Below are 25,000 nucleotides of genomic sequence, written 5' to 3'. Positions count from 1 at the left end.
ATAACAAAAATATTGGGGATAGATTAAAGGAGAGAGAGAGAGAGAGAGAGGGGGGGGAGAGTGAGAAGAGAGAGAGAAAGAAAATGCTAAAAAAAACATTAACGATAAGAAAAATCAACATTCATTTAAGCATAACAGCTGTCCGTCTATTTGACTTGTGTGTTCGACGAAACAAGATAAAAACGAAGGAACTCAAAAAACAAAAAAAAAAGTAAAGAAAAAAATAATAATAATAGAAACAGTACTATTACGGCTCACAACACGTTTGAAAACAAAACATTAAACGAAAAAAAAAAAGATTCATCGCCTCGATGTTAAATGTAACACGTTTTACAAGGTAACAGAGCATTTCATTTTATAACATTTCTACTGTCTATACTTTTACCCGGACGAAAAAAAGTGAAACGATTCATATAATCCAAAACCAAACCCCCTACCCCCGCATCTCCTTTTTCCGTCGATATAACGAGTACGAAAATATGCACGTAAATCGTGTATCGAAACACATTCTTATTACGCACGTTCCTTTCAACGAGGATATTTTATATTTATAAATTGCTTTGTACTTTCTATTTTTGAGAAGAACACGCATTATATGCAATGATATTATAGATAGTTTCTTTAAATTTTAAATAAATTTGTTAATTATACTTTAAAACTAAATATATATCGTATAAATTTATCTATAAAAAATGATTAGGAAAATGATAATATGAGATTCTTAAATGAATTCCTCGTTGAAAAATTTGGAAAAAAGAACATTTATATTTATTGTAGACACAAGAATAAGCCGTAGTTCATTTTTATTTTTTATTTATTTATTTATTTATCTTTTTTCATCAAAAGTGCAATAAAAAGAGAACAGATTTTCAATTTTACCTTCGATATTTAAAAAAAAAAAAATTATTTTATTAATATCCAGAGATTGTCTCTAAATATCCGAAATATTAGAAAAAGAACTTTATATCTTTGACATGTACCATAGAAGAAAAGTACATACATGCATAAAATCATGTAAAAGACCAAATATTGGTCTTAAAGTAATTTTAATCGTATTAATTTGAAAAAACAAATTCGAAATCGAACATAATGATAACTAAATCAAAAAAATACTATTAGTTAAAATTTTTTGATGAGTGTCTATTTTTTAATCATGTTATTTATGTACAAGGTGATTCATACATTGAAGACAAATTATAGCTATTTTCAAAATGAAAACTAATATAATTAAAACAAAATTTAATCTATTATGAATTTTCATTTTTAAAATGTAAAATACTTTAAAGTGTATATAATATTTATTATTAATGAATATTTTTTTTTAGTATTTGGCTTTTTTCACTTTGCAACTGTTATTAGTCTAGACAATGTGAATCACCCTCTAAAATGAATAGAGAGTTCCCGGAAGAAATAACGCGAATCATAGAAAATTATTTTCCATTTAAATGTAAACAATCCAGCCATAAAGATTTTATTTAAGTATAGTTTACCTTCTTCCCGGCACTCTTTCGTCGATTTTCTTTATAAACAATCCTTTTAAGGTATATATTATTCATTCATGCATCAGAAGCTGCTGCATTGATATATTGGCTTCGACAGGTAACACAGAAACCTGCTGGTGTAAAGACCAAAACGGAAAAGCGGCAGGCCGATCAACGGCAACGCGAGTCTTTGAAACGACGCAAATCCCTGCCACGCCAAGCAGAACCGTCCACCATCAATCCTGAAAAATCCATGTCCGCTCCTGCCTCTCAAGTCCCAACAACTACCGATATCCCGTTATCTTCTGGTTCTGCTATAACTACATCAAGCACGAGCAAAAGTACGATGTCCGAAGAGAATGTTTCTAGCGGTTCTACAGCATCACAGGAGATTCAAGGGGTACCGCGCTTAGAAACTGTTCAAGTTTAAATTTGCGATGACGTTCTGCATAAACGCGCATGCGCATTTTTAATGCGTATGTGCGAGCGAAGGGCGCGAAAGAAACCGATAAGAGGTGGCGCGATCCAATTCAGAACGCACAGCTATGGAGTGTATCGTTTAATTTGTTATTTTGTGTTCCGTATCGTGTATCGTGTTTCACGCGTAATTTCGTTTCCCTATAAACACAGATTCATTCAAATCTTACGGGAATAGTTCGCTTGTTGATTATCGAAGCGTTTAGATTAACTTCAAACGAACACGGGTTTCGAGTTAACAAAGCGAATGGTGCATACATACATACATGTTCAAAGACTTTTGCCGTTTCAATGGTATTTTCATGATCATTTTTTTTTTATTTCTATCAATCATCCGTATATAAATTTTTATCAAATGTTTATTATAAAAAAAAAAAAAAAAAAATCATGGTAAATCATGGAGAATTTAACATTATATATATGAACGAATTGAATTTCGAATTTGTATCGTCATATTTTTGACATAAAGTATCGAAAATTAATTATATTCGTTTTAAATTTAAAAATTTAGTTAGTTAAATTATTTTAAGTTGATAATATTATGTTGTTAAGTTATTTTGTGATTTTAACCGTTTTTTTAAAAAATTAAAAGTATAATTGAAACAAGGAATACAAGGAAATGTATTTATATATTTGTTAAAAAAATATTCGAAAAACGATAATCATTATTTTGTAATTTTAATTCATTGTATGTTGCACCATTCTTTCTATAACTTGAAAACAAAGGAACCCTATGTAAGTGTTGTTAAGCAGAGAAAAGAAGTATTGAATAACTTGATCCGAGTTTCTGTTCTTTTTTTCTCATTGTTAAAAGATGGATCGGTATCGTTAAATATTTTGCTTGTTTTTGAGACAGTAACGATAAGTTTTGTAATAAAAACGTCTGGTTTTTAATGGTTGGGTACGACCTGAGATTCGCATATTGCAATTAACAAAGAAAATAAATGCAAAATAAAAACTATCTATTGTATGCGAATAACTACTTAAGTTAATTATTACATTTTGTTCAAAACTATTAAATTTATATTATGCAGAAACAGAAATTTAATAAAGGTACTTTCTTTTGATACTATAATTTTCAAATCTTAATTTTTTTTTATTTGTATCATAAAACATAAATACATTTTCTTATCATTTATCATAAATTTTACATTCAAAACTCCAAGAGAATAGAATATATTGTATTATTAATACTTTGAGCATTAGCATTTTTAATTTTAAAGAACATACATATATTATTTAATATTTGAATTTAAGAATTGTCCAAATAATTTTAGCCATTGAGGATAATGTGATAATAGCATTATTACAATATCTTCATTTTCAATATAAATATTTTGTAGCAGTTGTAAAGTTGCATTTTTAGATTCATCCGTGTGATGTATAGATTCTATTCGCAATAAGATTATAAGAGACTGTAAATTCCTTGGATAAAGATCTAAAATATCTTTATCTTGACTTTTACAATATTCCTTAATGCGTTTTAAAATTGATTGTATAAAATTCATTACCGAAGGAGCATAATCTAATTGTACTAATAATTCTTTTAAAAAACCACATACTAACAAAAAGATATATGAAGATTTAATGATAAAATCAAATAATTGATTTATTAATTTTACATTCTCTGAAATGTCTACATTGTCATCTTTATTTAATTTAATACACGATGACATAAAATCGTGTAATAATGGTTGTTCTATTAATTTACATTTCTGTGATTTATATATAACTTCTATAGTTGAAATTGCAAGATTTAAATTGGAACTTTTCTGTATAGCATAACATAATAAGTGTTCATTTTCATCACAGTTTTCCAATTCTGTAAGTTTTAATAATAATTTTTCTACATAATATTTATAGCATGAATTTATAGATGTTAAACATATTAAAGCATTAGTTAAAGGTAACAAATTTTCACTTGATTCACAATTATTTAAGATATCATCCGTCAAATATTTCTTTAACAAATTTTTTAATAATGTTGAAGTGTGTTTTTCATCTCTAAGCATTTTAAAATCTTGTAAATCATCATTAATTCTACACCATTCTCGTAAAACATCCTGAAAAAACATTAGATTTTGAATATTTTACATAATAAATTATTTTATAAATTTTCATGTAGAAAAAAAATATACATACAATTACACGAAGTCGTACATTATAACGTTGATATGCTTCTTTTGATACCTTATACGACAATAGTTTTGTTAAAGATGAACATAGGGCATCGATTATGTCAATAGATGGAAGGAACTTATTCTTTTCTAATAATATTTTATATTCCTTTGAATTTTCAAGATTTTTTGTAGCACTTTCACAACTGTGTAATATTGCTTTCAGGATTCTTTCATCCATATCTGACAAATATTATTAAATAAAAATATTTAGATTTAGATTAATAAAAATAAATAATAATAAATAACGAGAAATATAAAAAAATATAATCATAAATTATATAAAATGATAATTTTAAAGAATAAAAAAAATTGTAAATATACTTACTAAGGTTATATGATTAAATATTTCATACGAATCCTGTTGCATTTCTTTGTAAATATAATTAATTTTGCTATCACAAAATGTTAAATTCATCATACTATAAGAAAGACATTAAATTTTAATTTTTTGAAATAAACATTGAAATTTTTCATAACCATTATTAAAAATCTAGTACTTTCTCTTAGATACTTACTTACTTTCACGGAAGTATCAAAAAATTTAGATTTAATTAATTTATTTTATTAAATTTAATACATATTTTCTAAATTTTTTTCTGTATATATTTTTTTCCATTAAAATATAAATAATTATTTTGTTCCAATCCAAACTTTAACGCATGTGTAATATTTTAAATGAAAGTTAAAAAATATATATTATACATATATTTTCTGTTTCTATATTCTATGTTTAAAATGAAATTTAAATATTGTAAATTATAATGATTATTATTTTATGTCCTATATATTATATTCCTATATATTTTCAATATTTAAAAAAAATTTTTTATCTCGATTGTTAATTATACGTTATATTTCTATATATTTTTAATATTTAAAAAAAATTTTTATCTCGATTGTTAATTATAACGATATATTTACAAAATTTAATATCGAATGTTCATTAGTTTTTAATTTTAATATTGATCATACTTCAGTTATGTAATGTATAAAAATAATCAAGAGAAAATATAATAATAAAAAATATAATAAAACATGTTAGTAGAAATATGTATAATAATATATAATAATGGAAAAAATAATTAATAAGAATTTTATGTATAATTTGGAATTACAATCATTGCATCATTGGTTTAAAAATATTTCATCACAGAATGCTTCAACTACATATAATAATATATTTAAAATTATGAAAAATAATAACAATAAGACTGATATATCAAATATTATAAATATCAATATTCCATCATTCTCAAAGTAAGATATCATAAATCATACTTAATTACTATGTAACATTATAATTAATGTAACTAATTATTTGCATCATTTAGTTTTGTTCAAAAGACACATATTAATTTTCATCAAAGAATAATTTTAAAAAATATTTTTTTACACTGGAAAATATATGTTATACATAAATTACACGCAAGAAAATCTAAATATAAAGCAGATTACTTTTATCATAAAAAACTACAAAAAAAAGTTTTAAATATATTATCAAAAAATGTATTATTAAAATGGAAACATATTGTTTTATCTACAAATGATAATTGTAACAAATTTACAATTTCTGAAAATTATAAAAAAACAGAATTATATTATTCTAAATTTCTATTAAGAAAATATTTTAAATATTGGTGTAATTATATCGCATTGATGAAAAAGAAAAAAGAATTATTAAAAAAAGTTGTTACATTCCATAATTTATATTGTTTAAAAAAGTGTATAATAAATTGGAAAATACATGTATTGTTACAAAAACAAAAAGAGATTGAAGAAAATAAAATTAATGAGGTAATATTAATAAATAATAATCAATATTTCAATTACGATTTTTTTTTTTTTTGATTCGTAAATAATTTTAAATTTAGGCGCATAAATTTTATGCAACAAAAATTTTACGAACATTCGTAAAAACTTGGATTAACATTTGTGAAATCAAGTCGCAGAGGGATAAAATAGGAAATGTAATTATGCATTATAAGAATAAGTTATTAATAAAATATTTTAACGGTTGGAAGATATATCACGATTACAAAATAAAAAAGTTAAATATTGAAGAGTATATTTCAACATACAATAGAAAAAGATTGTTAAAACGATATTTCGAACAATTTATTTTGGTAGTATTTTTATACAATCGATCGCATTATATTAATTTAAAATTTTTATTAAATTTGATTTTTTCTACAATAGCGTGTGAATGAATCCATCGCAAAAAAAATTGCAAATGAAAATGTTGAAAAATTTTATAATTTTAAAATCGTACAAAATGTATTTCTTGCGTGGCAAAGATGGTATAATAAAAAAATAGAAAATGCAACAAAAATTCGTGATATAGAAAACATATTTAACAATTCCAAAAAAAATGAAATATTTAATAATTGGCGTTTATATGTAATTCAAAACAAATGTAAAAGAAGAAAGATATTTGCAGCAAACAATTTCTATAAAAAAAAATTAATAATTAAAACTTTAAAAAAATTTCATAATTACGTTATTTATAGAAAAGAGAAAAAAATTAGATTATCTTATTTAAATGATAAAAGCGAAGAAATTATTCGACAATTGCAAATTATTTATATAGAAAAATGGAGAAATGCACTTTATAATGCTATGCAAGAAAAACAAAAATTAAATCAAGCAATTAAACATTGGAAATTAAATTTAACTTGTAAATATTTTTATAAATGGAAAGAATTTTCCTTGCAATACAAAACGAAAATGATTCATAAACAAAAATTGAATGAAATTGCAACTGGTTTTTTATTAAAAAAATTTATTTTACATTGGCATTCCAAATTACAAGATATTTTAAATATACGTAAAAAAGAAATTCTTGTGATCTCTACAATGGAATATAAGATTTTGAAAAAATATTTTTTAATTTGGAGAGAATATATCGTTCAAAAGATAAAAATGAATAATGAAATAGAAGCAGCATTAATATTGTATAAAAAGTTTGTATTACGAGAAGGACTTAAAAAATTGTTGAGAATTTCACTTTGTAATATTAATTATCAACGTGATTTGCAATTGGAAAATGCAATGATGAGATCATTTGAAAATTTTGAAATTTTAAAAGAATATTTTGATAAATGGTACTCTGTAATTTATTTAAAAAAAAAATTAGAACCCGTTTATACAATTACAAATAGTAATGAATCTCAATTTATACATACTCAAATTTTACGTAACAATACATTTAATAATTTTAAAACTCGTTTAATCATACCGGAATATATGATGAAAGAAGGTATAATTTCAAATGTTTGCAATTTATTCGATAAATTTTCGGAAAAAATTGATTATTTCTTTTAATCATTTTAAAGCAATAGTTTTTTATTCTAAAAATATAAATATTTATGCTAATTAAAAAAAATATAGCGTAAATAGTAATCAAAAATAAATTTATAGAAATTATTTATTATATATATATCATTGTTTATGTACATTTTATTCTAAAATGATAGCAATTCATACAATACAACTATTATTTTATTAGAAATGAAGAAAATATATTAAAGAATTTTTATATAAAAATGTTTATATTTTATAAACATTTAGAAAAATATTGAAATTATAAAAAACACGCTAATATAGCGATTGCATATTATAGACGTAATATATACATACTATGCAAAGTTTCGTAACATAATTGTGATCCTATTGTCATATTTTATCGCGCGATAATTCTATATTTCTAACAATGCACATTGCGCAATATCATTATGAAAAATATAAAGATTGAAGTGTCATTGTGAACAATATCATTCCATTTAACTTTACCATGCGTGAAATCATTTAAATAAAAATATAACAAAAAAAATTAATATACATCCTAGAGTAATATTATTTTTTTCGTTTCAATTTTTTTAATTCACTTTGTTGCATCGCAGCTTCGCCGAAGATTTCTTTCACTTTACGTTTACGTTCTTCATCATTTTTAATTTGTTGCTTTATTCGCAATTTTGCCAAGAACATTCGATCCCTTCGTATTTCACGGATAGCACCTTTCATTTCTTTTTTGTATTTGTGCAATAATTTTTCTTTTTCGGCTTTCTCTTTAGACATAGTCTTATGTTTTTTACTATCATATCTGTAAAAAATATATATTTATTATAAAATTTTATAATTTATTTACGGACCAATGTTATTTAAAATTAATACATACATCGTTTCGATTCGCGGTTCGTACAATCTTAATGGTTTTGGTTTCTTTTTTTCAACAACAAGATATTCTAATTTTTTATTCTTCAATTCTTTTAATTCTTTTCGTAATCGCTCAACACATTTCTTGACTTTAAATGGATACTTATCAAAAAAATTTGCTTCGAGTAATTTTAAAATTGGTTCAAATATTGAATATACAGTTTCTAATTTTTCAAAATGATTTTTAAATTCACATAATAGATTTATAGCCGTCAATAAAGCTCTTATTTTAAAATTATCATCCAAAGGTCCATCTACCAAATCAGATGCTTTCATAAGCATATTAATTGGATCAATATCTAAATTAGTTTGATCTTCATCAAGTATTAATAAATTACTTAATTCTCCTGTCTTTTTAAAAGGTGGTATCATTTTTATTCCTTGAATTAAGCATTTAGGCGTAGATATATAAATTATACCACGTAGAAAATTTATCACAGATGGTGGAAATCGTTTGCTTAATACAGTATACTGTAAATAAAATGATAACACGTATTATAATTTTACATATTTTATATTATTATATTATAAAATATAATAAAGTAAATTACCTCTAATATAAGAGTACATATTAAAAGACCTTTTGAAATATCTACTTTATTTTTAACTTGACATCTAAATAATATTTGAGACATAAATATTAAACAGGGAGTAGTAATAGGATGTCTGAAATCAGATGTTGGAAATATCAAGGAAACCAATTTAAAAAAAATAAGCTGAAAAAAAGAAATATTTTTGTTAGAAAATTATTAATTATATTACATAAAATATATATATTTTCTAATTAAATGTTGAACATACCGTATCTAGATATGGATATTTTTTTTTATTTTTTTCAAATTCCTTATGCTTTTCCTTAATTATCGCTTGTACGACAAATTTAGTATTTTCCGGATTTAAATGCGCAAGATCATACAAAAAGGGAGATAATCTAAAACCAATACATAATTAACATAAATTATAACATAAGTAAAAAAATTAAAGCAAATTTTATTAAAAAGTTGCATATTACCTATCAACAATTTGAAAACATTTGACCACACTTTCAACATCATCTTCCATAGCATGATTATTTAAATGCTGTAGTATAAACAAAAATAAATTTGATAATTTTTCTTTATTTATACTATTTAACGACCAATGATTGCATTTTATTATACGATCTATGATAATTGATTGATAATCAGCATTACGATTTTGTAAAAATTCTTGTAATTCTTCAAAATTTTCTGGTGATTTATAAACATAAGGTAATTCTTTCCTTGCATTTTCCATGATTTCTTTTCTTTTTAAAAGATCATCTCTAATTTCTTGTATTTTGATGTTGCTATTTAATTCAAGAACATTTAAATTAGCCTTTGACTTTTTATCATTTTTATCATTTTTTTCATCTTCACTGGAGTATTCCGATTCTTTTAAATCCGACAAATTATCTTCTTCAGAATTTTCTGAAACTTCTTCATTGAAATTTTTATTTAATTTGCTTTCGGTAAAATTTTTTATTTTTTTTCTTTCCTTTATATCTCCACTCATTTTAATAATATTCAATTCATCATTTGTATCTGTATATATATTTTTTTCATCATTATTAATAATTAAATTGTCTTCGCTAAAATTATCATTATCATCATTATCATTATTATCATTTTCAATATCATTAGTATCTTCATTATTTAAAAATTGTTGCATACTTTTAATTGAATTTTTTTCATTATCCGAAGCTTCATCATTTATAGTTTCTAACATAAAACCATCGTCAAGATCATCCGCAGATTTGTGCTTAATCTCATTATTTGTATTATTTATAAGTCCTTTCATTCTTGCCAATCGATCTGCTTCTAAAGCCTCTAATTTTTCTTTCTCTTCTTTTATTGTATCCTCTTCAGATTTTAATTTATCCGATGGCATACCCTTAGCCTCAAACTTCAATTCACGTACAGCAATATCATAATCATCAACCTTCATCTTTATAGTTTCTTCCTCAATATCTTTATTAGTCGCCGACATTATCGGAAGAAGATCTCTCCATTCAGAATCAAGTTTTTCTGTTAAATCTATGGTTTGTTCACGAATCTTTTGTTTCTCAGCTTTACGTTTTTTTGATTCCGCTATAAGTTCATCTATAATATCTTTTCTAGATTTTCCAGATTCTGATTTTGATAAAATTCCACCACCAAAGTGAGCTTCACTAACAAACTTATTATCTAATTTACCAGTTCTATTTTCATCATCGCTATATTCATCATCACTTCTTGGATCATCAAATTTTTCAATTTCTTCTAAAGTTTGACCTTTATGTGTTAATATTTCTTCATCATTTAAATTATAAATACTCTGTTTTTTATGAGCTTTCATACGTTCCGCTGCAAATCTAGCCAAAGCTTTTTCTTCTTCATTCATAAATAAATTCTTTTCACCTATACGTTTATCCAAAAATAAATTACTTTTATTTTTTAGTTTGTATTCTTGAAGAAGTGTTTCTTTCCGTTTTTTAATTGCTTTTGCACGTGATACACCCGGAAGCCCTTTATCCGTTTTATCTTTTTTACCTAATACATTTTGTTTAATCTTATTTATATGCACTTCAAATGGATTTAAAGATTTTTCGTTTCGCCGATCGCGTTTTTGTTGGGAAATTTCTGATAATAATTTTTTTTTCGCTTTAGCCATTTTTATTATTAAAATAAATTGAGAATAAAAAATTCTTGAGAATAAAATATTTTAACATACATTGATTTTAATTTTAAAAATTAATTTATATATATTATAATTATATCTCGCGATATAACTCACTTTAGAATACGGACAACAATTAATTCTATTTTTCAATTAAAATGCATATATATATATATATGTATATACACGAATAAGTTTTTAAAATATAATCTGTTATTATAACTTTATTATAACCTTATAATTTTATATAACCTTCCTTTTTCGAGAGAAAAATATACGAACACCATTCAATATTTATATATATTTATATATATATATATATATAATCTAGATTATAGATCAAAGTTAATATAAATTAAAGAATTAAATTAATTTTTAATATTTTTAATATTTTACTTAATTCAAATTAAAATTATATATTCTTATTTAAAAATATTCGATATATTCTTATTTAGACGCGTACTATCCACGTGCACTTTATTTTATCGATATTATCAATAAAAATTTTGCATTTATAAATCGTGTCAATAAAGATTACTGAATTATTATAGAAAAATACACATAAATACACTTTTATAAATTATATTATTTTTTATATTTTAAAGTGAAAATCATTTTTAATATAGTAAAAAAAAAAAAAAAATATATAGAACTATATATATTAGTCATTTAAATTTAAAATTATAATAGTTGGAAATTTAAAATAGATTTTAAATATAGGTATATTTAATTATTATATTTATTAATTTTATATTTTGAAAATAATTTTCTTTAATTTTTATTTTTTATATCGTACAATATTATTGATACTACTACTACTACTATTATTATTACTACTACTACTATTACTAATAATAATAATATAAAAAGAATCAATATTTTTTCCAAAAATAACAAAATTCTAAATATACCAAATAAATATTATATAATATATTATATTCGAAATGTATTATATTTGTGATAAAATTTATCTATTATAGCGCCATTGTTTCACAATTCTTTTTCATTGTGTTATGTCTTTAATACGATTTAAGGATTTTCTAAAATATTTATGATTTTATCTTTCTTCGATTAATAAAAATATTTTAGATTGAATGTAAATTTTTTATTAAACATTGCATTTCATTAATTTGTATTTTATGTTTATATCTCAATATAACCTCCATATAATCAATATGTGAAACATTTCATAGAAGTGTAAAAAATTATTTAAATAAATTATAAAAAAGAAAATTTTAAAAGTTATTAATTATAAGTTATTAATTATAAGAAATATATTTGCAAAAATGATGTCAAAATATAGAAGTGCAATTTGCATTTTTGAGAAATATACACAGGTATTTTTTTTTAATTATAATTAAATGAATTTCATTATTTATTATCATTTTATTATTAAATTAAATTTATCAAGATATTTTATTATAAAATAAATTATATATATATTTTTTATATATTTTTCAGAATAATTTAATGTTAAGTCCTATTAATAATCCATTTAATAATACTTTTCAACAAATTAGAAGTATAAAAAAACATTTTAATCAAAAATATCGTAAAGAAAGAGGACAAAAATTTATCAAAATAGAATTACCTAATTATAATCAACCGGAATTGGGAAACGATGAAATAAGATTACAAATGAAAAAATATGGAATAATGCCACAAAGAACTTGGAATGAAAGACCTATTTATATTTCTTCTACACCAGGAATATTTGAAAGTTATATCGTTCCAGAGGGTGATGGAAAATTTTCTCCCATTACTACTACGGTATATAATATATATATATATACACATATATGATATAATAATATGATATAATAAATATATACGATATAATAAAAATTAAATTAACAAAATTTTTTAAATATTTTTGCACTTACAATATCGTATATTATATAGGGTGCAAAACAAAAAATTGAATTCATAAACAAAAAGAGTAAATCTTTCATAGCTCTTAGGAAAATCAAGGGATACGAAGAAAATTACACAACTAAGACATTTTTAGAACAAACATTGGATATTTATAAAAAAGCACACGAAGCCTTATGCACGTAAGTAATTGATAAATTTAAATTTTTAATTTTTGGAATAGAATTTATTTGAAATGGAAAATTGATCATATATATTATTATATTAGGTGTAAAAAATAATCATATATTTTAAATTTAACTATATGCTTCTTATATTCTTTTAGTCAAAAAAAAGATGAAATACTTAAATACGTTACAGAAACTGCATATCCAGTAAGTTTCACTTATATTATATATTTAAATATATATATATTTTTTACATAATGATATATGATATGAAATATATCGTAAATATGTAATTTTAGATAATGATACATAATATAAAGAATAAAACAATTATTTGGAAATTTATGGAATCTTTGGAACCAGCACGTCTCGTACACGCAAGAGTCACAAGTATTGTAACACAGGGGAATGAATTTGCACAAGTCACTATCCGTTTTCATACTCAACAGGTTTATATATTTTATAGATTTTTTTTTACATATGACATATTTCAAATATTTGAATAATTATACATTTTTTTTCTTAGATTTTATGCATTTATGATCGATTTGGACGAGTTTTATTAGGTAGCGAAACAGTAAAAAAAGATGTTTTAGATTATATAGTGTTCGAAAAACATTTATCCAATGAATATGGTATTTGGCGAATACATGGAAAGATTATACCAGATTGGATGTCACCGATCGAAGTATCATCAAAAACTTATATTTTGCCGAAAGAAAAGGAAGAGTCTACCGATAGTGCTGTTGAATCAGTTGCCGAAGTAGTACCTCCAGAAACTTTGGATAAACAATATGATAATGCAAAAACATAATAATTATTTTACATATAGATATTTGTTATTATACTCGAGAAATGTAATATTTAAGTAAAGAAATATATAAGTAAACATATAAATCGTTTAGTTTAATACAAAAATTACAAATTTTTCAATAATATCTTTTCATAATTTATAAAATATTTTATCAATTTTTGCAATAAAATATCAAGTTTTCAAATACAAGAATTATAAAGGATATTAAGAATCCAGCACCGAATATCAATAATATCAAATATATTTGTTCTAAAATAATTGGTTCCGATATTTTTATTATCTCTTTTTCTTCGTTTTTTGATTTTATCCAACGATATTTCAATAAGTCCATAATACCGACTTCATATAATTTTAGCAATCTATATAATAAAAATAATAAAATTATTTTATCTTCTAGAAAATGAAATAAATTTACATTCATTAAGAAATTATATTAATTTTAATATGATTATTTACCCGATATCAATAGATCTTTTGTATTTAAAATTCAATGAAAGTCCTGAAATTATCCACGAACTAAACAAAGAAAATCCAACTGGATTTAATCGACAAAAGTATATTTCTCTAGCCATTTTTACATCTTCGCTTTCATATAGCGCGTATAACTTTTCAGATAAACATATCGTTTTATACATTTCTTCGATTGAATTCATAACAATATATCGTTTCAATCGAGATGCTTTTTCGTATACGGAAAATATTTTTTGCTAAAAAAATAAAAATTAAATAGAAAAAATAATTTTTATTTTTGTAATCTTATTTTCATAATTTTCTAATTCATAGCAACGTAATTTTTTCAATTATATACGCTATGAAATTACATACATTAAAAAGATAATACGGTAGAGAACCATTCAGAGTTAAAATATCGTACGTAGTCTCATCTAGAAGAGAATCTAGATCTTGAAAAGGAGGAATAAAGATAGTTTGCGACATATAGCCTATTAAAAGGGCACCAAAAGCAGTCCTGATTAAACAGGAAAATAGACCCAACCACAATTCTATCATTCTTGAAGATTTATACGAATTCTTTGGAAAATAGCCTGTAAAAATTAAAATTTTTTAAAATAGATAATAATTTTTAAATGTTTAAAATTAAATTAAATCTTATATATAATGAATGAAAGAAATATAATAAATAAAAATAATTTTCATATTATATATATAGTATACAGTAGAAAATACATCGAAGCTTAATTTCATCAATCGTTTTTCATTAAATATGGATGTGGATTTTTACACAGGTTTTACAGGTAATTATTAAACACAAACTATTAAAAAAATTTAATTTTCAATATTTTAAAAATAAAAATTAAAATAATTTTTTTCAATGTTTGATTTTATTATTTTATCTTTATACCAATACATATCTTCTTACTTTGTCCGCAAATCATGCCAAAATTGTAAAATAGATGATCCCTTAAGTCTGTCTTTAAGTTTTTACGCATGATTATCGAGTTTATCGCTTGAGAAAGATAGCTGCACATACTTAACGAAAGATACGTAATCAGAATCGCATACCAGACTTTTTGAGAGAATAATTTCAGCATCCAGGTAGGTAAATGTATCACTTCTTGTTGAACATATAATCGATATCTATGCGGAAATTATTATATTTACTTGATTATTGTACTTGATTATATAATTTACTATTTTTATTTATTATTTTCTTATTTAAAATAATTTATCTTTTAAAAAATGTATAATATAATCGTTATATCCTTTTATTTTAAAAGAATTAAAAGAGATTTTTATCCTTATATTTTCTTTTTTTTTTTCTTTTTTTTAACGATAGTTATTAACGTTTTTTAATATTTAACTTGATTCTTGATACGATTCATATATATATATATATATATATATATATATATATATAATATAAAAAAAAATATTGTGTGTATATATATATATATATATTATATATATATACAAAAGTTTCGCATAAAGATATCGTAAATCGAAATAAGAAAGATAAATTGTTTTTATATATACTTTTTTTTATACTTCTTATTTCATTCGCTATATTATTTCCATTGCTATATACTCAATTATTTAAATTTATGTTATAAACTTTTCTATAATATTAATATATAAATAATAATATTATTATATAATAATATATATATAATAATATTAATATATAAATTTTTTTCTATAATATTACATTCTATAAAAATATTTCAATTTTCTTTTTCTATGTATTTTCAATAAAATTTCACCTCGTTTTCCATAAAGGTATCGTAAATTGAGAAATTTTGCGTCGTACATTGTACGCTCCCATCTTCGATATTACGTCCGTTTTGTTCTCTTGCATAAATTTTAATAAACCACGCTCATATTTACCTTGAGAATTTGTAATTCCTACACTCCGGTCATTTATAACAACCGGTATCAATCTGAAATGTTTAATTTTTATATGAAATCTATATTTCTTTTTCTCTTTTAATATCCAATATTTTAACAAGAAACTTTGCATTACGTGAAATTTAAATATTCAGATAAAATATTCCAAATCTTGCCTATTATTCCAGTGATTCGTGTTCCATTAGCTTCGGTGATGATCATGTTTAATTCCTAAAGAAATATCATACAGTAAGTAACATAATTAAAACGTAAGTTTTCGATACAAAATAATATTTTTACAATATTCTATGAAAAATAAGATTTGTCAAATTTGTAATTAGAAATTATGTAAAAATTATAAAAAAAATTTGAATTTTTCTTTTTAAATGGAAATTATTATTATATATCAAAATTTCTTCGCTCTATATGGAATATCTGTATATGGAATATTTTCCATATTTACTTTTCTAATCTTGATCATATAAAAAATTTGAAATAGAAATTTATCAAAGAAAACAAAAGGAGAAAAATAACACTCTAAATTAAAAATTTATTAAAAAAGAAAAAAATAAATAAAAGCTTGCAATGAAAATTCGTATATAAAAAACTTAAAAGAAAAATCTTTAATGTAAATATGTACAAAAATAAACTTTTTATAAAATCATATAGGAAAGAAAAATAAAAAAAAAAGTTTATACATAATATTATAATTAAAAAAAAAAGAAAGAAAAAAAGAAACATCGTTTTCACCTCATAACAAGCGAATCTGAATCTTCTTCCTTGAAAAGTGGTTATTTCTTCTTTTCGACTTTGATTTTTTATCTCATAATCGACCGTTGCAAAAGTTGGAACACTGAAAATGGGCACAAAATTCTCGAGTTTTTTGTTCCATATTACACCATTCACGGAATGAACAGGTTTTGTAAATATATGAATCGTCACGACTAATAACATTAATTTCTTCATAAAGTAAAATTTTCTCGAATCGTTTTCTTCAAAAAACAAAAGCAGTATTTCAGAATTCTCTTATTTAAATTGCAATAGTTGAGGTTATTATTTATAGCGATGCCATTCAATATTAAGACAATATCTTGCGTTTTAATGTATTGTAATTATCGTTTGATCAATGGAATCATTTATTTCATGTTCTTTTATATATGTCGTTTGTTATAATATCAGTTGATGGAATTGTTATCTCATATAATGTAAACACGTATTTATTTCATTTTTGGAATAAAGTTTAATTTTTAAGGATTTAAACAATCTAAAGTATCGAAGAATAGAGGAGAAAAGATTTTTGATGAAAATTTTGGAAATTAAATAATTAAACAATATTTTGCTTTCATTTTGCTTTCATACATCATCAATTCATGATTAATAATTCATAATTATTGTTGCATTCTCTCTGATATATTAAAAATCTATTTAAATAATAATAATAATAATAATAATAATAATAATAATAATAATAATAATAATAATAATCACAATGATGATAAATATTTATAACAATATCGCGTAATTATATTGGAATAATTCAATTTTTGTTTTTTTTTAAACAATAGAAAAATTATAAAGAGAAAGAAAATTTGATGACAAATATTTTGAATTTTATCCAATTATAAACTTTATAAACAAAAAAATTTAATAAATTATATAAACAAAAAAAAGTTAAAACTATTTGCGCGTCATTTATCAACTTATAATTTCAAGTAATCAGAATGAAAAATAATCGTTTATAATAATAAAAAAATATTATTAACAAAAGGTTAGGTTAATTGCGTTAGAATTTGCTTTACTAAATGGCATCGTGACTTGCAATCTCGCGTTTCTGCAATGTATCGATGATAAATGTTATGATGTTTCGCTGATAAAAAATCATAACACGAAAATGCAACTACGATTTAGGTCACCAGTGAGAAATGCATTTTTTAGATTAACTTTAAAATATAACTTTATTCAATGATTAACGTGATTCATTATCACGTGGATGGAAAATCAATCCGATCAAATGTTATTTTAAATTGACATAACTTGAAAAAAAAGCTCAAATATTTATATTTTAATTTGAATATAATTTAATAAAAATTTCAAAAACATAAAAATATATGAGATATATTATGCATATTGTACATTATCCGTAATTATACGCGCTAAGTATAAGGAAAACAAATAATGAAAGAAAATAGAGATGGAATAACGAATCGAGAAATCGCCATCTTTAGCACATTTTAGATCAAGCAAATATAGAAAAATAGAGAGAAAAAACAAGAAAAACAAACAAGGAAAACAAATAATAAAAAAAAGAATAGAGATTAATAGAACAATTCACCATTAGGGTTATCTTTCCCTGGAAGCGATATTTCTCGTTAAAAGGAAAGATTCGAGTATCAACGTCTACTTTAAAATTCATTGAAAATATCTTTCTTAAAAAACACTTAAAAGATAGAGTTAAATTTCAATTAAAAATCTATTTTATCTTATTTTTCCTAATTTTAAAGATTCTAAAATATCCACTTATTTGAATATAATAATATGTATATAATAATATTTCATATAATATATGAACGAAGAGATATTAATAAAGAAAGAGAGGAAGAGAAATTGATAAAGGAAAGGAAGAAGAATTGATAAAGAAAAGAAAGAAGAGAAATGGCTAAAGCAAAAGAGGACGGGCAATTGTAAAGAAACAAAGGAGGGCAAATATAAAGGAAAGGAGGAAGAGGAATTGACAAAAAGACGAAGAGGAATTGATAAAGGAAGGAAGAAAGAGGAATTGATAAAGAAAGAGTGGAAGGGAGGAAAGGGAATTAAAAAGAAAGGGAGGAAGAGGAATTGATACAGAAAGAGAGGGAGATAATTCTCATATCTTCGGACATACAATCGTTATAATAATGTTTTAATAAAAATTCTAAAATTTCCACTTCTTTGGACGACCATAGCGTATGAACCGCTTGTCGTCCAGAAACCAACCAAACACGAGGTCAAAGAGCAATCTTTCCCGCTTGCAACGAGCTGCGGAAATCGTATTTATCTCTCTTATCTTCGGAGATACAGCCGTTTTAATAATGCACTATTTTAAAGATTCTAAAATTTCCACTTCTTTGGACGACCATAGCGTATGAACCGCTTGTCGTCCAGAAACCAACCAAATACGAGGTCAAAGAGCCATCGTTCCTGCTTGCAACGAGCTGCGGAAATCGTATTTGACTCTCTTTCTGCTCTCTTCCTTTAACAATTCCACTTCCTCCCTTCCCTTATCAATTCCTCTTCCTCTCTTCCTTTATCAATTCCTCTTCCTCCCTTCCTTTATCAATTCCTCCTCCTCCTTTCTTTTATCAATTCCTCCTCCTCCCTTCCTTTATCAATTCCTCCTCCTCCTTCCCTTTATCAATTCCTCTTCCTCCCTTCCTTTATCAATTCCTCCTCCTCCTTTCCTTTATCAATACCTCTTCCTCCCTTCCTTTATCAATTCCTCCTCCTCCTTTCTTTTATCAATTCCTCCTCCTCCCTTCCTTTATCAATTCCTCCTCCTCCTTTCTTTTATCAATTCCTCCTCCTCCTTTCCTTCATCAATTCCTCCTCCTCCTTTCCTTTATCAATTCCTCTTCCTCCCTTCCTTTATCAATTCCTCTTCCTCGCTTCCTTCATCAATTCCTCCACCTCCCTTCCTTTATCAATTCCTCTGCCTCCCTTCCTTTATCAATTCCTCTTCCTCTCTTCCTTTATCAATTCCTCTTCCTCTCTTCCTTTATCAATTCCTTCTCCTCCTTTCCTTTATCAATTCCTCTTCCTCTCTTCCTTTATCAATTCCTCCTCCTCCTTTCCTTTATCAATTCCTCTGCCTCCTTTCTTTTATCAATTCCTCCTCCTCCTTTCTTTTATCAATTCCTCCTCCTCCCTTCCTTTATCAATTCCTCTTCCTCCCTTCCTTTATCAATTCCTCCTCCTCCTTTCCTTTATCAATTCCTCTGCCTCCTTTCTTTTATCAATTCCTCCTCCTCCTTTCTTTTATCAATTCCTCCTCCTCCCTTCCTTTATCAATTCCTCTTCCTCCCTTCCTTTATCAATTCCTCTTTCTCCATTCCTTTATCAATTCCTCTTCCTCCCTTCCTTTATCAATTCCTTTTTCTCTTTTCCTTTATCAATTCCTTTTTCTCTTTTCCTTTATCAATTCCTCCTCCTCCTTTCTTTTATCAATTCCTCCTCCTCCCTTCCTTTATCAATTCCTCCTCCTCCTTCCCTTTATCAATTCCTCTTCCTCCCTTCCTTTATCAATTCCTCCTCCTCCTTTCCTTTATCAATACCTCTTCCTCGCTTCCTTTATCAATTCCTCCTCCTCCTTTCCTTTATCAATTCCTCTTCCTCTCTTCCTTTATCAATTCCTCTTCCTCTCTTCCTTTATCAATTTCTTCTCCTCCCTACCTTTATCAATTCCTCATCCTCCTTTCCTTTATCAATTCCTCTGCCTCCCTTCCTTTATCAATTCCTCTTCCTCGCTTCCTTCATCAATTCCTCCTCCTCCCTTCCTTTATCAATTCCTCTTCCTCGCTTCCTTTATCAATTCCTCCTCCTCCTTTCCTTTATCAATTCCTCTTCCTCGCTTCCTTTATCAATTCCTCCTCCTCCTTTCTTTTATCAATTCCTCCTCCTCCCTTCCTTTATCAATTCCTCTTCCTCCCTTCCTTTATCAATTTGACTGGTTTCTGTGCGACAAGCGGTTCATACGTCGTCCAAAGTAGTGGAAATTGCTAGAATCTTTGAAGTCGTGCATTATTAAAACGGCTGTATCTCTGAAAGTATGGGAGATAAATACGATTTCCGTTGCAAACGGAAAACCAGTTTATATTGCTAATCTAAATGATTATTGTTTTAATTGGTCGATTCGATTGATCATAATAATATTTAGGTTTCGATGTTAAATTTTCGAGACATCTGATGACGTATATAACTTATTGTGATCAATTGCTTCCGATCATAATAGCAATTAAACGATGATAAATGATGATTAAAATGAATTGTAATATTAGGTATATTAACTGTGGAAATAAGAAAAACTTTAAGATCTGAAAAATTAATATTAAATTTTTTGTACCTTATATCGATAATAAAATACATTAAGTTTTATATATAATATATCTTATTAAATTTTTTATATTTATATATTTATAAATTTTGTTACATCTGTTACATATATAAATGTGTGAATATTTGTGTTTATAAGTGTAAATAATAAAGAAGCTATAATTTAATTATTCTTAAATTTTCCTAAAGTTATTTATTTCATAATCTTGATATCAAAATCTAAGCCGAAAAATCATTCCATGCATTTTAATGTGAATCTATCGTGAACTTTAATGATATTCTTTAAGAACAAGTGAAAACAAAGAATGGGAAAATGAAATGTTTAAAATTGAGGAACTGACGCCATCTAACGCTTCACCGGTGAAACCTATGGACAAGAATATTACGACAAAGATTGAGAAGAGCTCAAACCGACCACTGTCGCCATCTCTACAAAAATGATAAACTAGCAAAAGAATTGAGTGTGAGCGCCAACATTTCCAAAAAAAATGAATTCTTCATTCAAGAGATAAAGCAGATTCTCAATTCTTAATTTACTTTATTATCTTAAATTTTCGAAAATTTCATTGATATTCGAAAAATGGCAAATAATAATTAATTCAGATAAGGATAACAGATAAAGTACGGAATAAACACGAGATGCATTTATTGAGATCGCAAATATTAATTCAGAAACTAGGGATAAAGGCTAAAAATTAGTTATTATCTTGCAAGTGATCAAAAATATTTATCTAATTTCTATTTGCCAAGAGAAGGCATTAGCGATCGATTCTTTTATCTATTTTAACCTCCATTCATTGAATCATCAGAGACGAGAATAAAATGTCTCACAGGATTATCACAGGATATCTTACGGGATATCGTATTGTATATTTTGAATTAGCAAAAAAGATCGGAGTGAGATTTTAGCGCCATCAAGTATGTTATAATGAATAAAAATAAACCGCGTAAAAAATACGGCGTTAAAATTTACTACTAATGAATAATTTTAATTTCTTACTATACTTTCTATAAGAAAAATATATTCGCGTTTGCAGCTATTAGCTCATATTATTCGCTATAAAATTTACAATTTATCGTACGATATAATTATGAATTGTATAATAAATAATAATGATTTCCCAGGTCTCACCGGCGTGGAGGTTGCTGCGAATGGGAGATCCACTCTAACCACGACGTCCCATCCACCCTCCTTTTACGCAAAAATTTATTTCAAATCAATGATAAAGTTTCCTTTCGATGTAGATTTGCAAAACGTTCAATCCTTGATCGTTACGCAAAACGAATAACGAAAGGAATTTTAAGAAAAACCGACGCGATAGATTAAACATGAAATTAAAATTGAAATGTTATCTTAATCTAATGTAAAATATAACTCTACGTGAGATATAAATATCAATTTTAATAAATATCATTTTATATATTCATTGTCATGAAAATACAAAATATTGATAATTACGAGATTCTAAATGAAAAAAGAAACAAAATTAAATATATATTTCACACAGAGTTATAGTTATTTTATTGACCACCATTGTTAATACCTACTACCATTACCTATTAATTATGCATGCAATTACAAATTCTACTTTAAGCAGTTTAAGCAGTTTAAGCAGTTTTCTAAAGCAGCAATTTTCTACAAGCCAATTACTTATATTTTACAAATTTCACATAACAAAATTTCACAAATCCTTGATTAATTAAATCCATAGAAATATGTTAAATGTAACCATAGTTCTTAAAGATAATTCTTAATATAAGTCTACAAATATTTTTCCATACAATAAAACAAAAATTTATTTGCAGATAGGTGAATCTATCTATAAAAAAATTTCAATAAAATCAAAGGAATTATACAAAATGGAATTACAAAAATACAAGTATCTCTCATTGATTACATACCCATTCCGTATTCATTCCACACTCATTCCATTATTATTCTCGGATACAAAAGATTATATTAAAAATTTTATAAAATACAACTAACTACAATAACTTTTTATATATTTTATTTTCTATTATATAAAATAATCTTATATTATTAATTATATATTATTATTTTATAATATATAAAATATATAAAATATATAAAAGTTATTGTAGAATATATTTATTAAAATTATATTCGTTAAAATTTTTATTAATCTTTCGTGATCTTATACATAATTTATTTTTCAATCATGTGATTCCTATCTAAATATAGAATCTAAATGCTCAAGGTACCTATGAATTGTCTATCTACTTATATAAATTTTTAAAATTTGTTTAGGGGCCCCTCCTACAGAAAGATATCGATATCATCAAGGAAAGGGAAAAAGGTATTATACGAAGGATGCATCTTCTTTGAATGATAGTCCCTGAAACAAATCAAACTAAACAAATGATTAATAAAATTCCATAAGATACAATTAATTGGCGTATTATATGAAGAATGCATCTTCTTTAAATGATAATCCTTGAAAGAAATAATTAATAAAATTCCATAAGATATAATTATTAATTGGAGACAGACTGAAGTACCACATCATTATCTTGAAATAATTGGTACTTTTTAAAGTTGATGTATCTGAAACAAACTTATTTAGAAGATTAGTATAACAGTTAAAGAAAAAACAAAAAAAGAACAGCAATTGAAATATTATGATATGGATATGGAATAATATAAGTTTTATAATGAACATTCATCATTATTGATTATAAAAAAATTTAATAAAAAGAATTTAAATTTTAAAAAAATTCCTTACCAGCGATAGAAATAAATATATATCATGGCAATATTTTCTGTAACAAACGCAGAAAGTGATAAGGGATGCTGAAAAAGAAAAGAATCTATAGCCAGAGTGGCTACTAAAATAAAAATATTTTCCACTCGATATGAACCCGAGCAAAAAACCGTGAGTGGAATGTTCATTTTATATCGCAACACTAATAAACTAATTTTTTTTTTTTAGAAATCAAACGCGATGAGTGCTTTAATATATTTAATATCCAATACTATTTAATTTACATTAAAAAAAAAAAAAAAAAAAAAAAAGATGAAATATTCGCGAAAATCAATTATTTACGCAACACTACTCTATGCACTCGAATTTAAATAACGCAACACTAATGGCGAAAAATCCAGTGCAGTCTCCTTAATGACTGCTGTCGTTATAGTCCCTGTAGCTTTTTCAGCCACTTCAGGTGGATTCAGGAACAAGAACATAAGCATTTCCACAATCTTAGTGGAAATTTGGGCATTTAATATTCGCAACACTATTTGAAAAAACGCGATTATTTATAAACGTTACACTACTTTTGAAAATAAATTCAATAAAAATCATTATATCTCTACAATTAGAAAGCTATTAATAATTAAAAATAAAGAAATTAATAACCAGTAATATTATTTATAATATTAATAATAAACTATAATATTATTTTATAACTGTAACAATTTATAACAAAAGAAAAATCACGACATATTATAATTCGCAACACTAATGCAAACGCGATTTTCATTTAACGCAACACTAATGCAAACGTGATTTTCATTTAACGAAACACTAATGCAAACGCGAAATTTAAAACGCAACTCTAATTCAACCCGTTATTATATAATCGCAACACTAATAAAAAATCGCGATGCCCATGATGACTGGATCTGGATGATGATGGGCCGGCATGCAAATCGGCCAGACAAATCTTCTTCCC

General features: G+C 24.7%; 6 protein-coding genes across 10 annotated transcripts in view; 3 read left to right on the top strand and 3 right to left on the bottom strand.

Annotated features, from left to right (window-relative positions):
* The window catches only part of LOC726399 (transcriptional activator protein Pur-beta), a 21,854-nt gene extending 19,511 nt beyond the window's left edge, over positions 1–2,343 (top strand). For all 4 annotated transcript variants that reach the window (XM_006557304.3, XM_006557306.3, XM_006557303.3 and 1 more), the window contains exon 7: positions 1,600–2,343. In XM_006557304.3, coding sequence (XP_006557367.1) covers positions 1,600–1,911 — 312 coding nt within the window. In that variant the 3' untranslated portion in view covers positions 1,912–2,343. The remainder of the gene's footprint in view (positions 1–1,599) is intronic.
* A 775-nt stretch (positions 2,344–3,118) lies between these two features.
* LOC100576298 lies at positions 3,119–4,711 on the bottom strand. 2 transcript variants are annotated; one of them, XM_026441860.1, is made up of 4 exons: positions 4,654–4,711; positions 4,464–4,557; positions 4,101–4,318; positions 3,119–4,021 (listed from the first exon to the last, which is right to left on the bottom strand). In XM_026441860.1, the coding sequence occupies exons 3-4, from the start codon at positions 4,314–4,316 to the stop codon at positions 3,194–3,196; spliced, it is 1,044 nt and encodes a 347-aa protein (XP_026297645.1). In that variant the 5' UTR covers positions 4,317–4,318; positions 4,464–4,557; positions 4,654–4,711; the 3' UTR covers positions 3,119–3,193. The 2 variants fall into 2 exon arrangements, with proteins under 2 accessions (XP_026297645.1, XP_006557365.1); XM_006557302.3 differs by having other exon boundaries at positions 4,464–4,661.
* Positions 4,712–5,665: 954 nt separating this feature from the next.
* LOC113218912 lies at positions 5,666–6,563 on the top strand (the record flags this gene model as incomplete). Its single annotated transcript, XM_026442000.1, has 2 exons — positions 5,666–5,932; positions 6,010–6,563. Coding segments are annotated over 2 exons (603 nt in total), but the record flags the coding sequence as incomplete, so codon positions are not given.
* Positions 6,564–7,576: 1,013 nt separating this feature from the next.
* On the bottom strand, positions 7,577–11,175 carry LOC413720 (nucleolar protein 14 homolog). The gene is made up of 5 exons (XM_397160.6): positions 9,363–11,175; positions 9,152–9,281; positions 8,902–9,066; positions 8,313–8,821; positions 7,577–8,237 (listed from the first exon to the last, which is right to left on the bottom strand). The coding sequence occupies exons 1-5, from the start codon at positions 11,018–11,020 to the stop codon at positions 7,991–7,993; spliced, it is 2,709 nt and encodes a 902-aa protein (XP_397160.3). The 5' UTR covers positions 11,021–11,175; the 3' UTR covers positions 7,577–7,990.
* A 927-nt stretch (positions 11,176–12,102) lies between these two features.
* Positions 12,103–14,131, top strand: LOC552656 (probable 39S ribosomal protein L45, mitochondrial). Its single transcript, XM_625031.6, has 6 exons — positions 12,103–12,363; positions 12,488–12,796; positions 12,929–13,080; positions 13,224–13,272; positions 13,365–13,514; positions 13,592–14,131. The coding sequence occupies exons 1-6, from the start codon at positions 12,313–12,315 to the stop codon at positions 13,877–13,879; spliced, it is 999 nt and encodes a 332-aa protein (XP_625034.1). The 5' UTR covers positions 12,103–12,312; the 3' UTR covers positions 13,880–14,131.
* On the bottom strand, positions 13,760–17,591 carry LOC102655859. The gene is made up of 7 exons (XM_006557300.3): positions 16,973–17,591; positions 16,359–16,453; positions 16,099–16,275; positions 15,258–15,475; positions 14,705–14,922; positions 14,336–14,586; positions 13,760–14,238 (listed from the first exon to the last, which is right to left on the bottom strand). Exons 1-7 carry the CDS (start codon positions 17,186–17,188, stop codon positions 14,031–14,033), a joined length of 1,383 nt encoding a protein of 460 aa, XP_006557363.2. The 5' UTR covers positions 17,189–17,591; the 3' UTR covers positions 13,760–14,030.
* Between the last annotated feature and the right edge of the window lie 7,409 nt (positions 17,592–25,000).

The sequence above is a fragment of the Apis mellifera genome, linkage group LG7 (genome assembly GCF_003254395.2).
Source record: "Apis mellifera strain DH4 linkage group LG7, Amel_HAv3.1, whole genome shotgun sequence".
Lineage (NCBI taxonomy): Eukaryota > Metazoa > Arthropoda > Insecta > Hymenoptera > Apidae > Apis > Apis mellifera.
The sequence above is the reverse complement of the archived record's forward strand: the minus strand, read 5'-3'. Positions and strand labels throughout refer to the sequence as shown.

Bases quoted from the DNA above. Each gene is read 5' to 3' on its own strand.
- LOC100576298 (XM_026441860.1), bottom strand. From the start codon at position 4,316: ATGGATGAAAGAATCCTGAAAGCAATATTACACAGTTGTGAAAGTGCT. The intron at 4,022-4,100 runs GTATGTATATTT...ATGTTTTTTCAG, and splicing joins ATGTACGACTTCGTGTAATT to GATGTTTTACGAGAATGGTG.
- LOC413720 (XM_397160.6), bottom strand. From the start codon at position 11,020: ATGGCTAAAGCGAAAAAAAAATTATTATCAGAAATTTCCCAACAAAAA. The intron at 9,067-9,151 runs GTATGTTCAACA...TCTTTTTTTCAG, and splicing joins AATATCCATATCTAGATACG to CTTATTTTTTTTAAATTGGT. The intron at 8,238-8,312 runs GTATGTATTAAT...TATTTTTTACAG, and splicing joins GAACCGCGAATCGAAACGAT to ATATGATAGTAAAAAACATA.
- LOC552656 (XM_625031.6), top strand. From the start codon at position 12,313: ATGATGTCAAAATATAGAAGTGCAATTTGCATTTTTGAGAAATATACA. The intron at 12,364-12,487 runs GTATTTTTTTTT...TATATTTTTCAG, and splicing joins TTTTTGAGAAATATACACAG to AATAATTTAATGTTAAGTCC. The intron at 12,797-12,928 runs GTATATAATATA...TATATTATATAG, and splicing joins TTTCTCCCATTACTACTACG to GGTGCAAAACAAAAAATTGA.
- LOC102655859 (XM_006557300.3), bottom strand. From the start codon at position 17,188: ATGAAGAAATTAATGTTATTAGTCGTGACGATTCATATATTTACAAAA. The intron at 16,454-16,972 runs GTGAAAACGATG...ATATTTCTTTAG, and splicing joins TCAGATTCGCTTGTTATGAG to GAATTAAACATGATCATCAC. The intron at 14,239-14,335 runs GTAAATAATCAT...TTTATTATATAG, and splicing joins AAAAGATCTATTGATATCGG to ATTGCTAAAATTATATGAAG.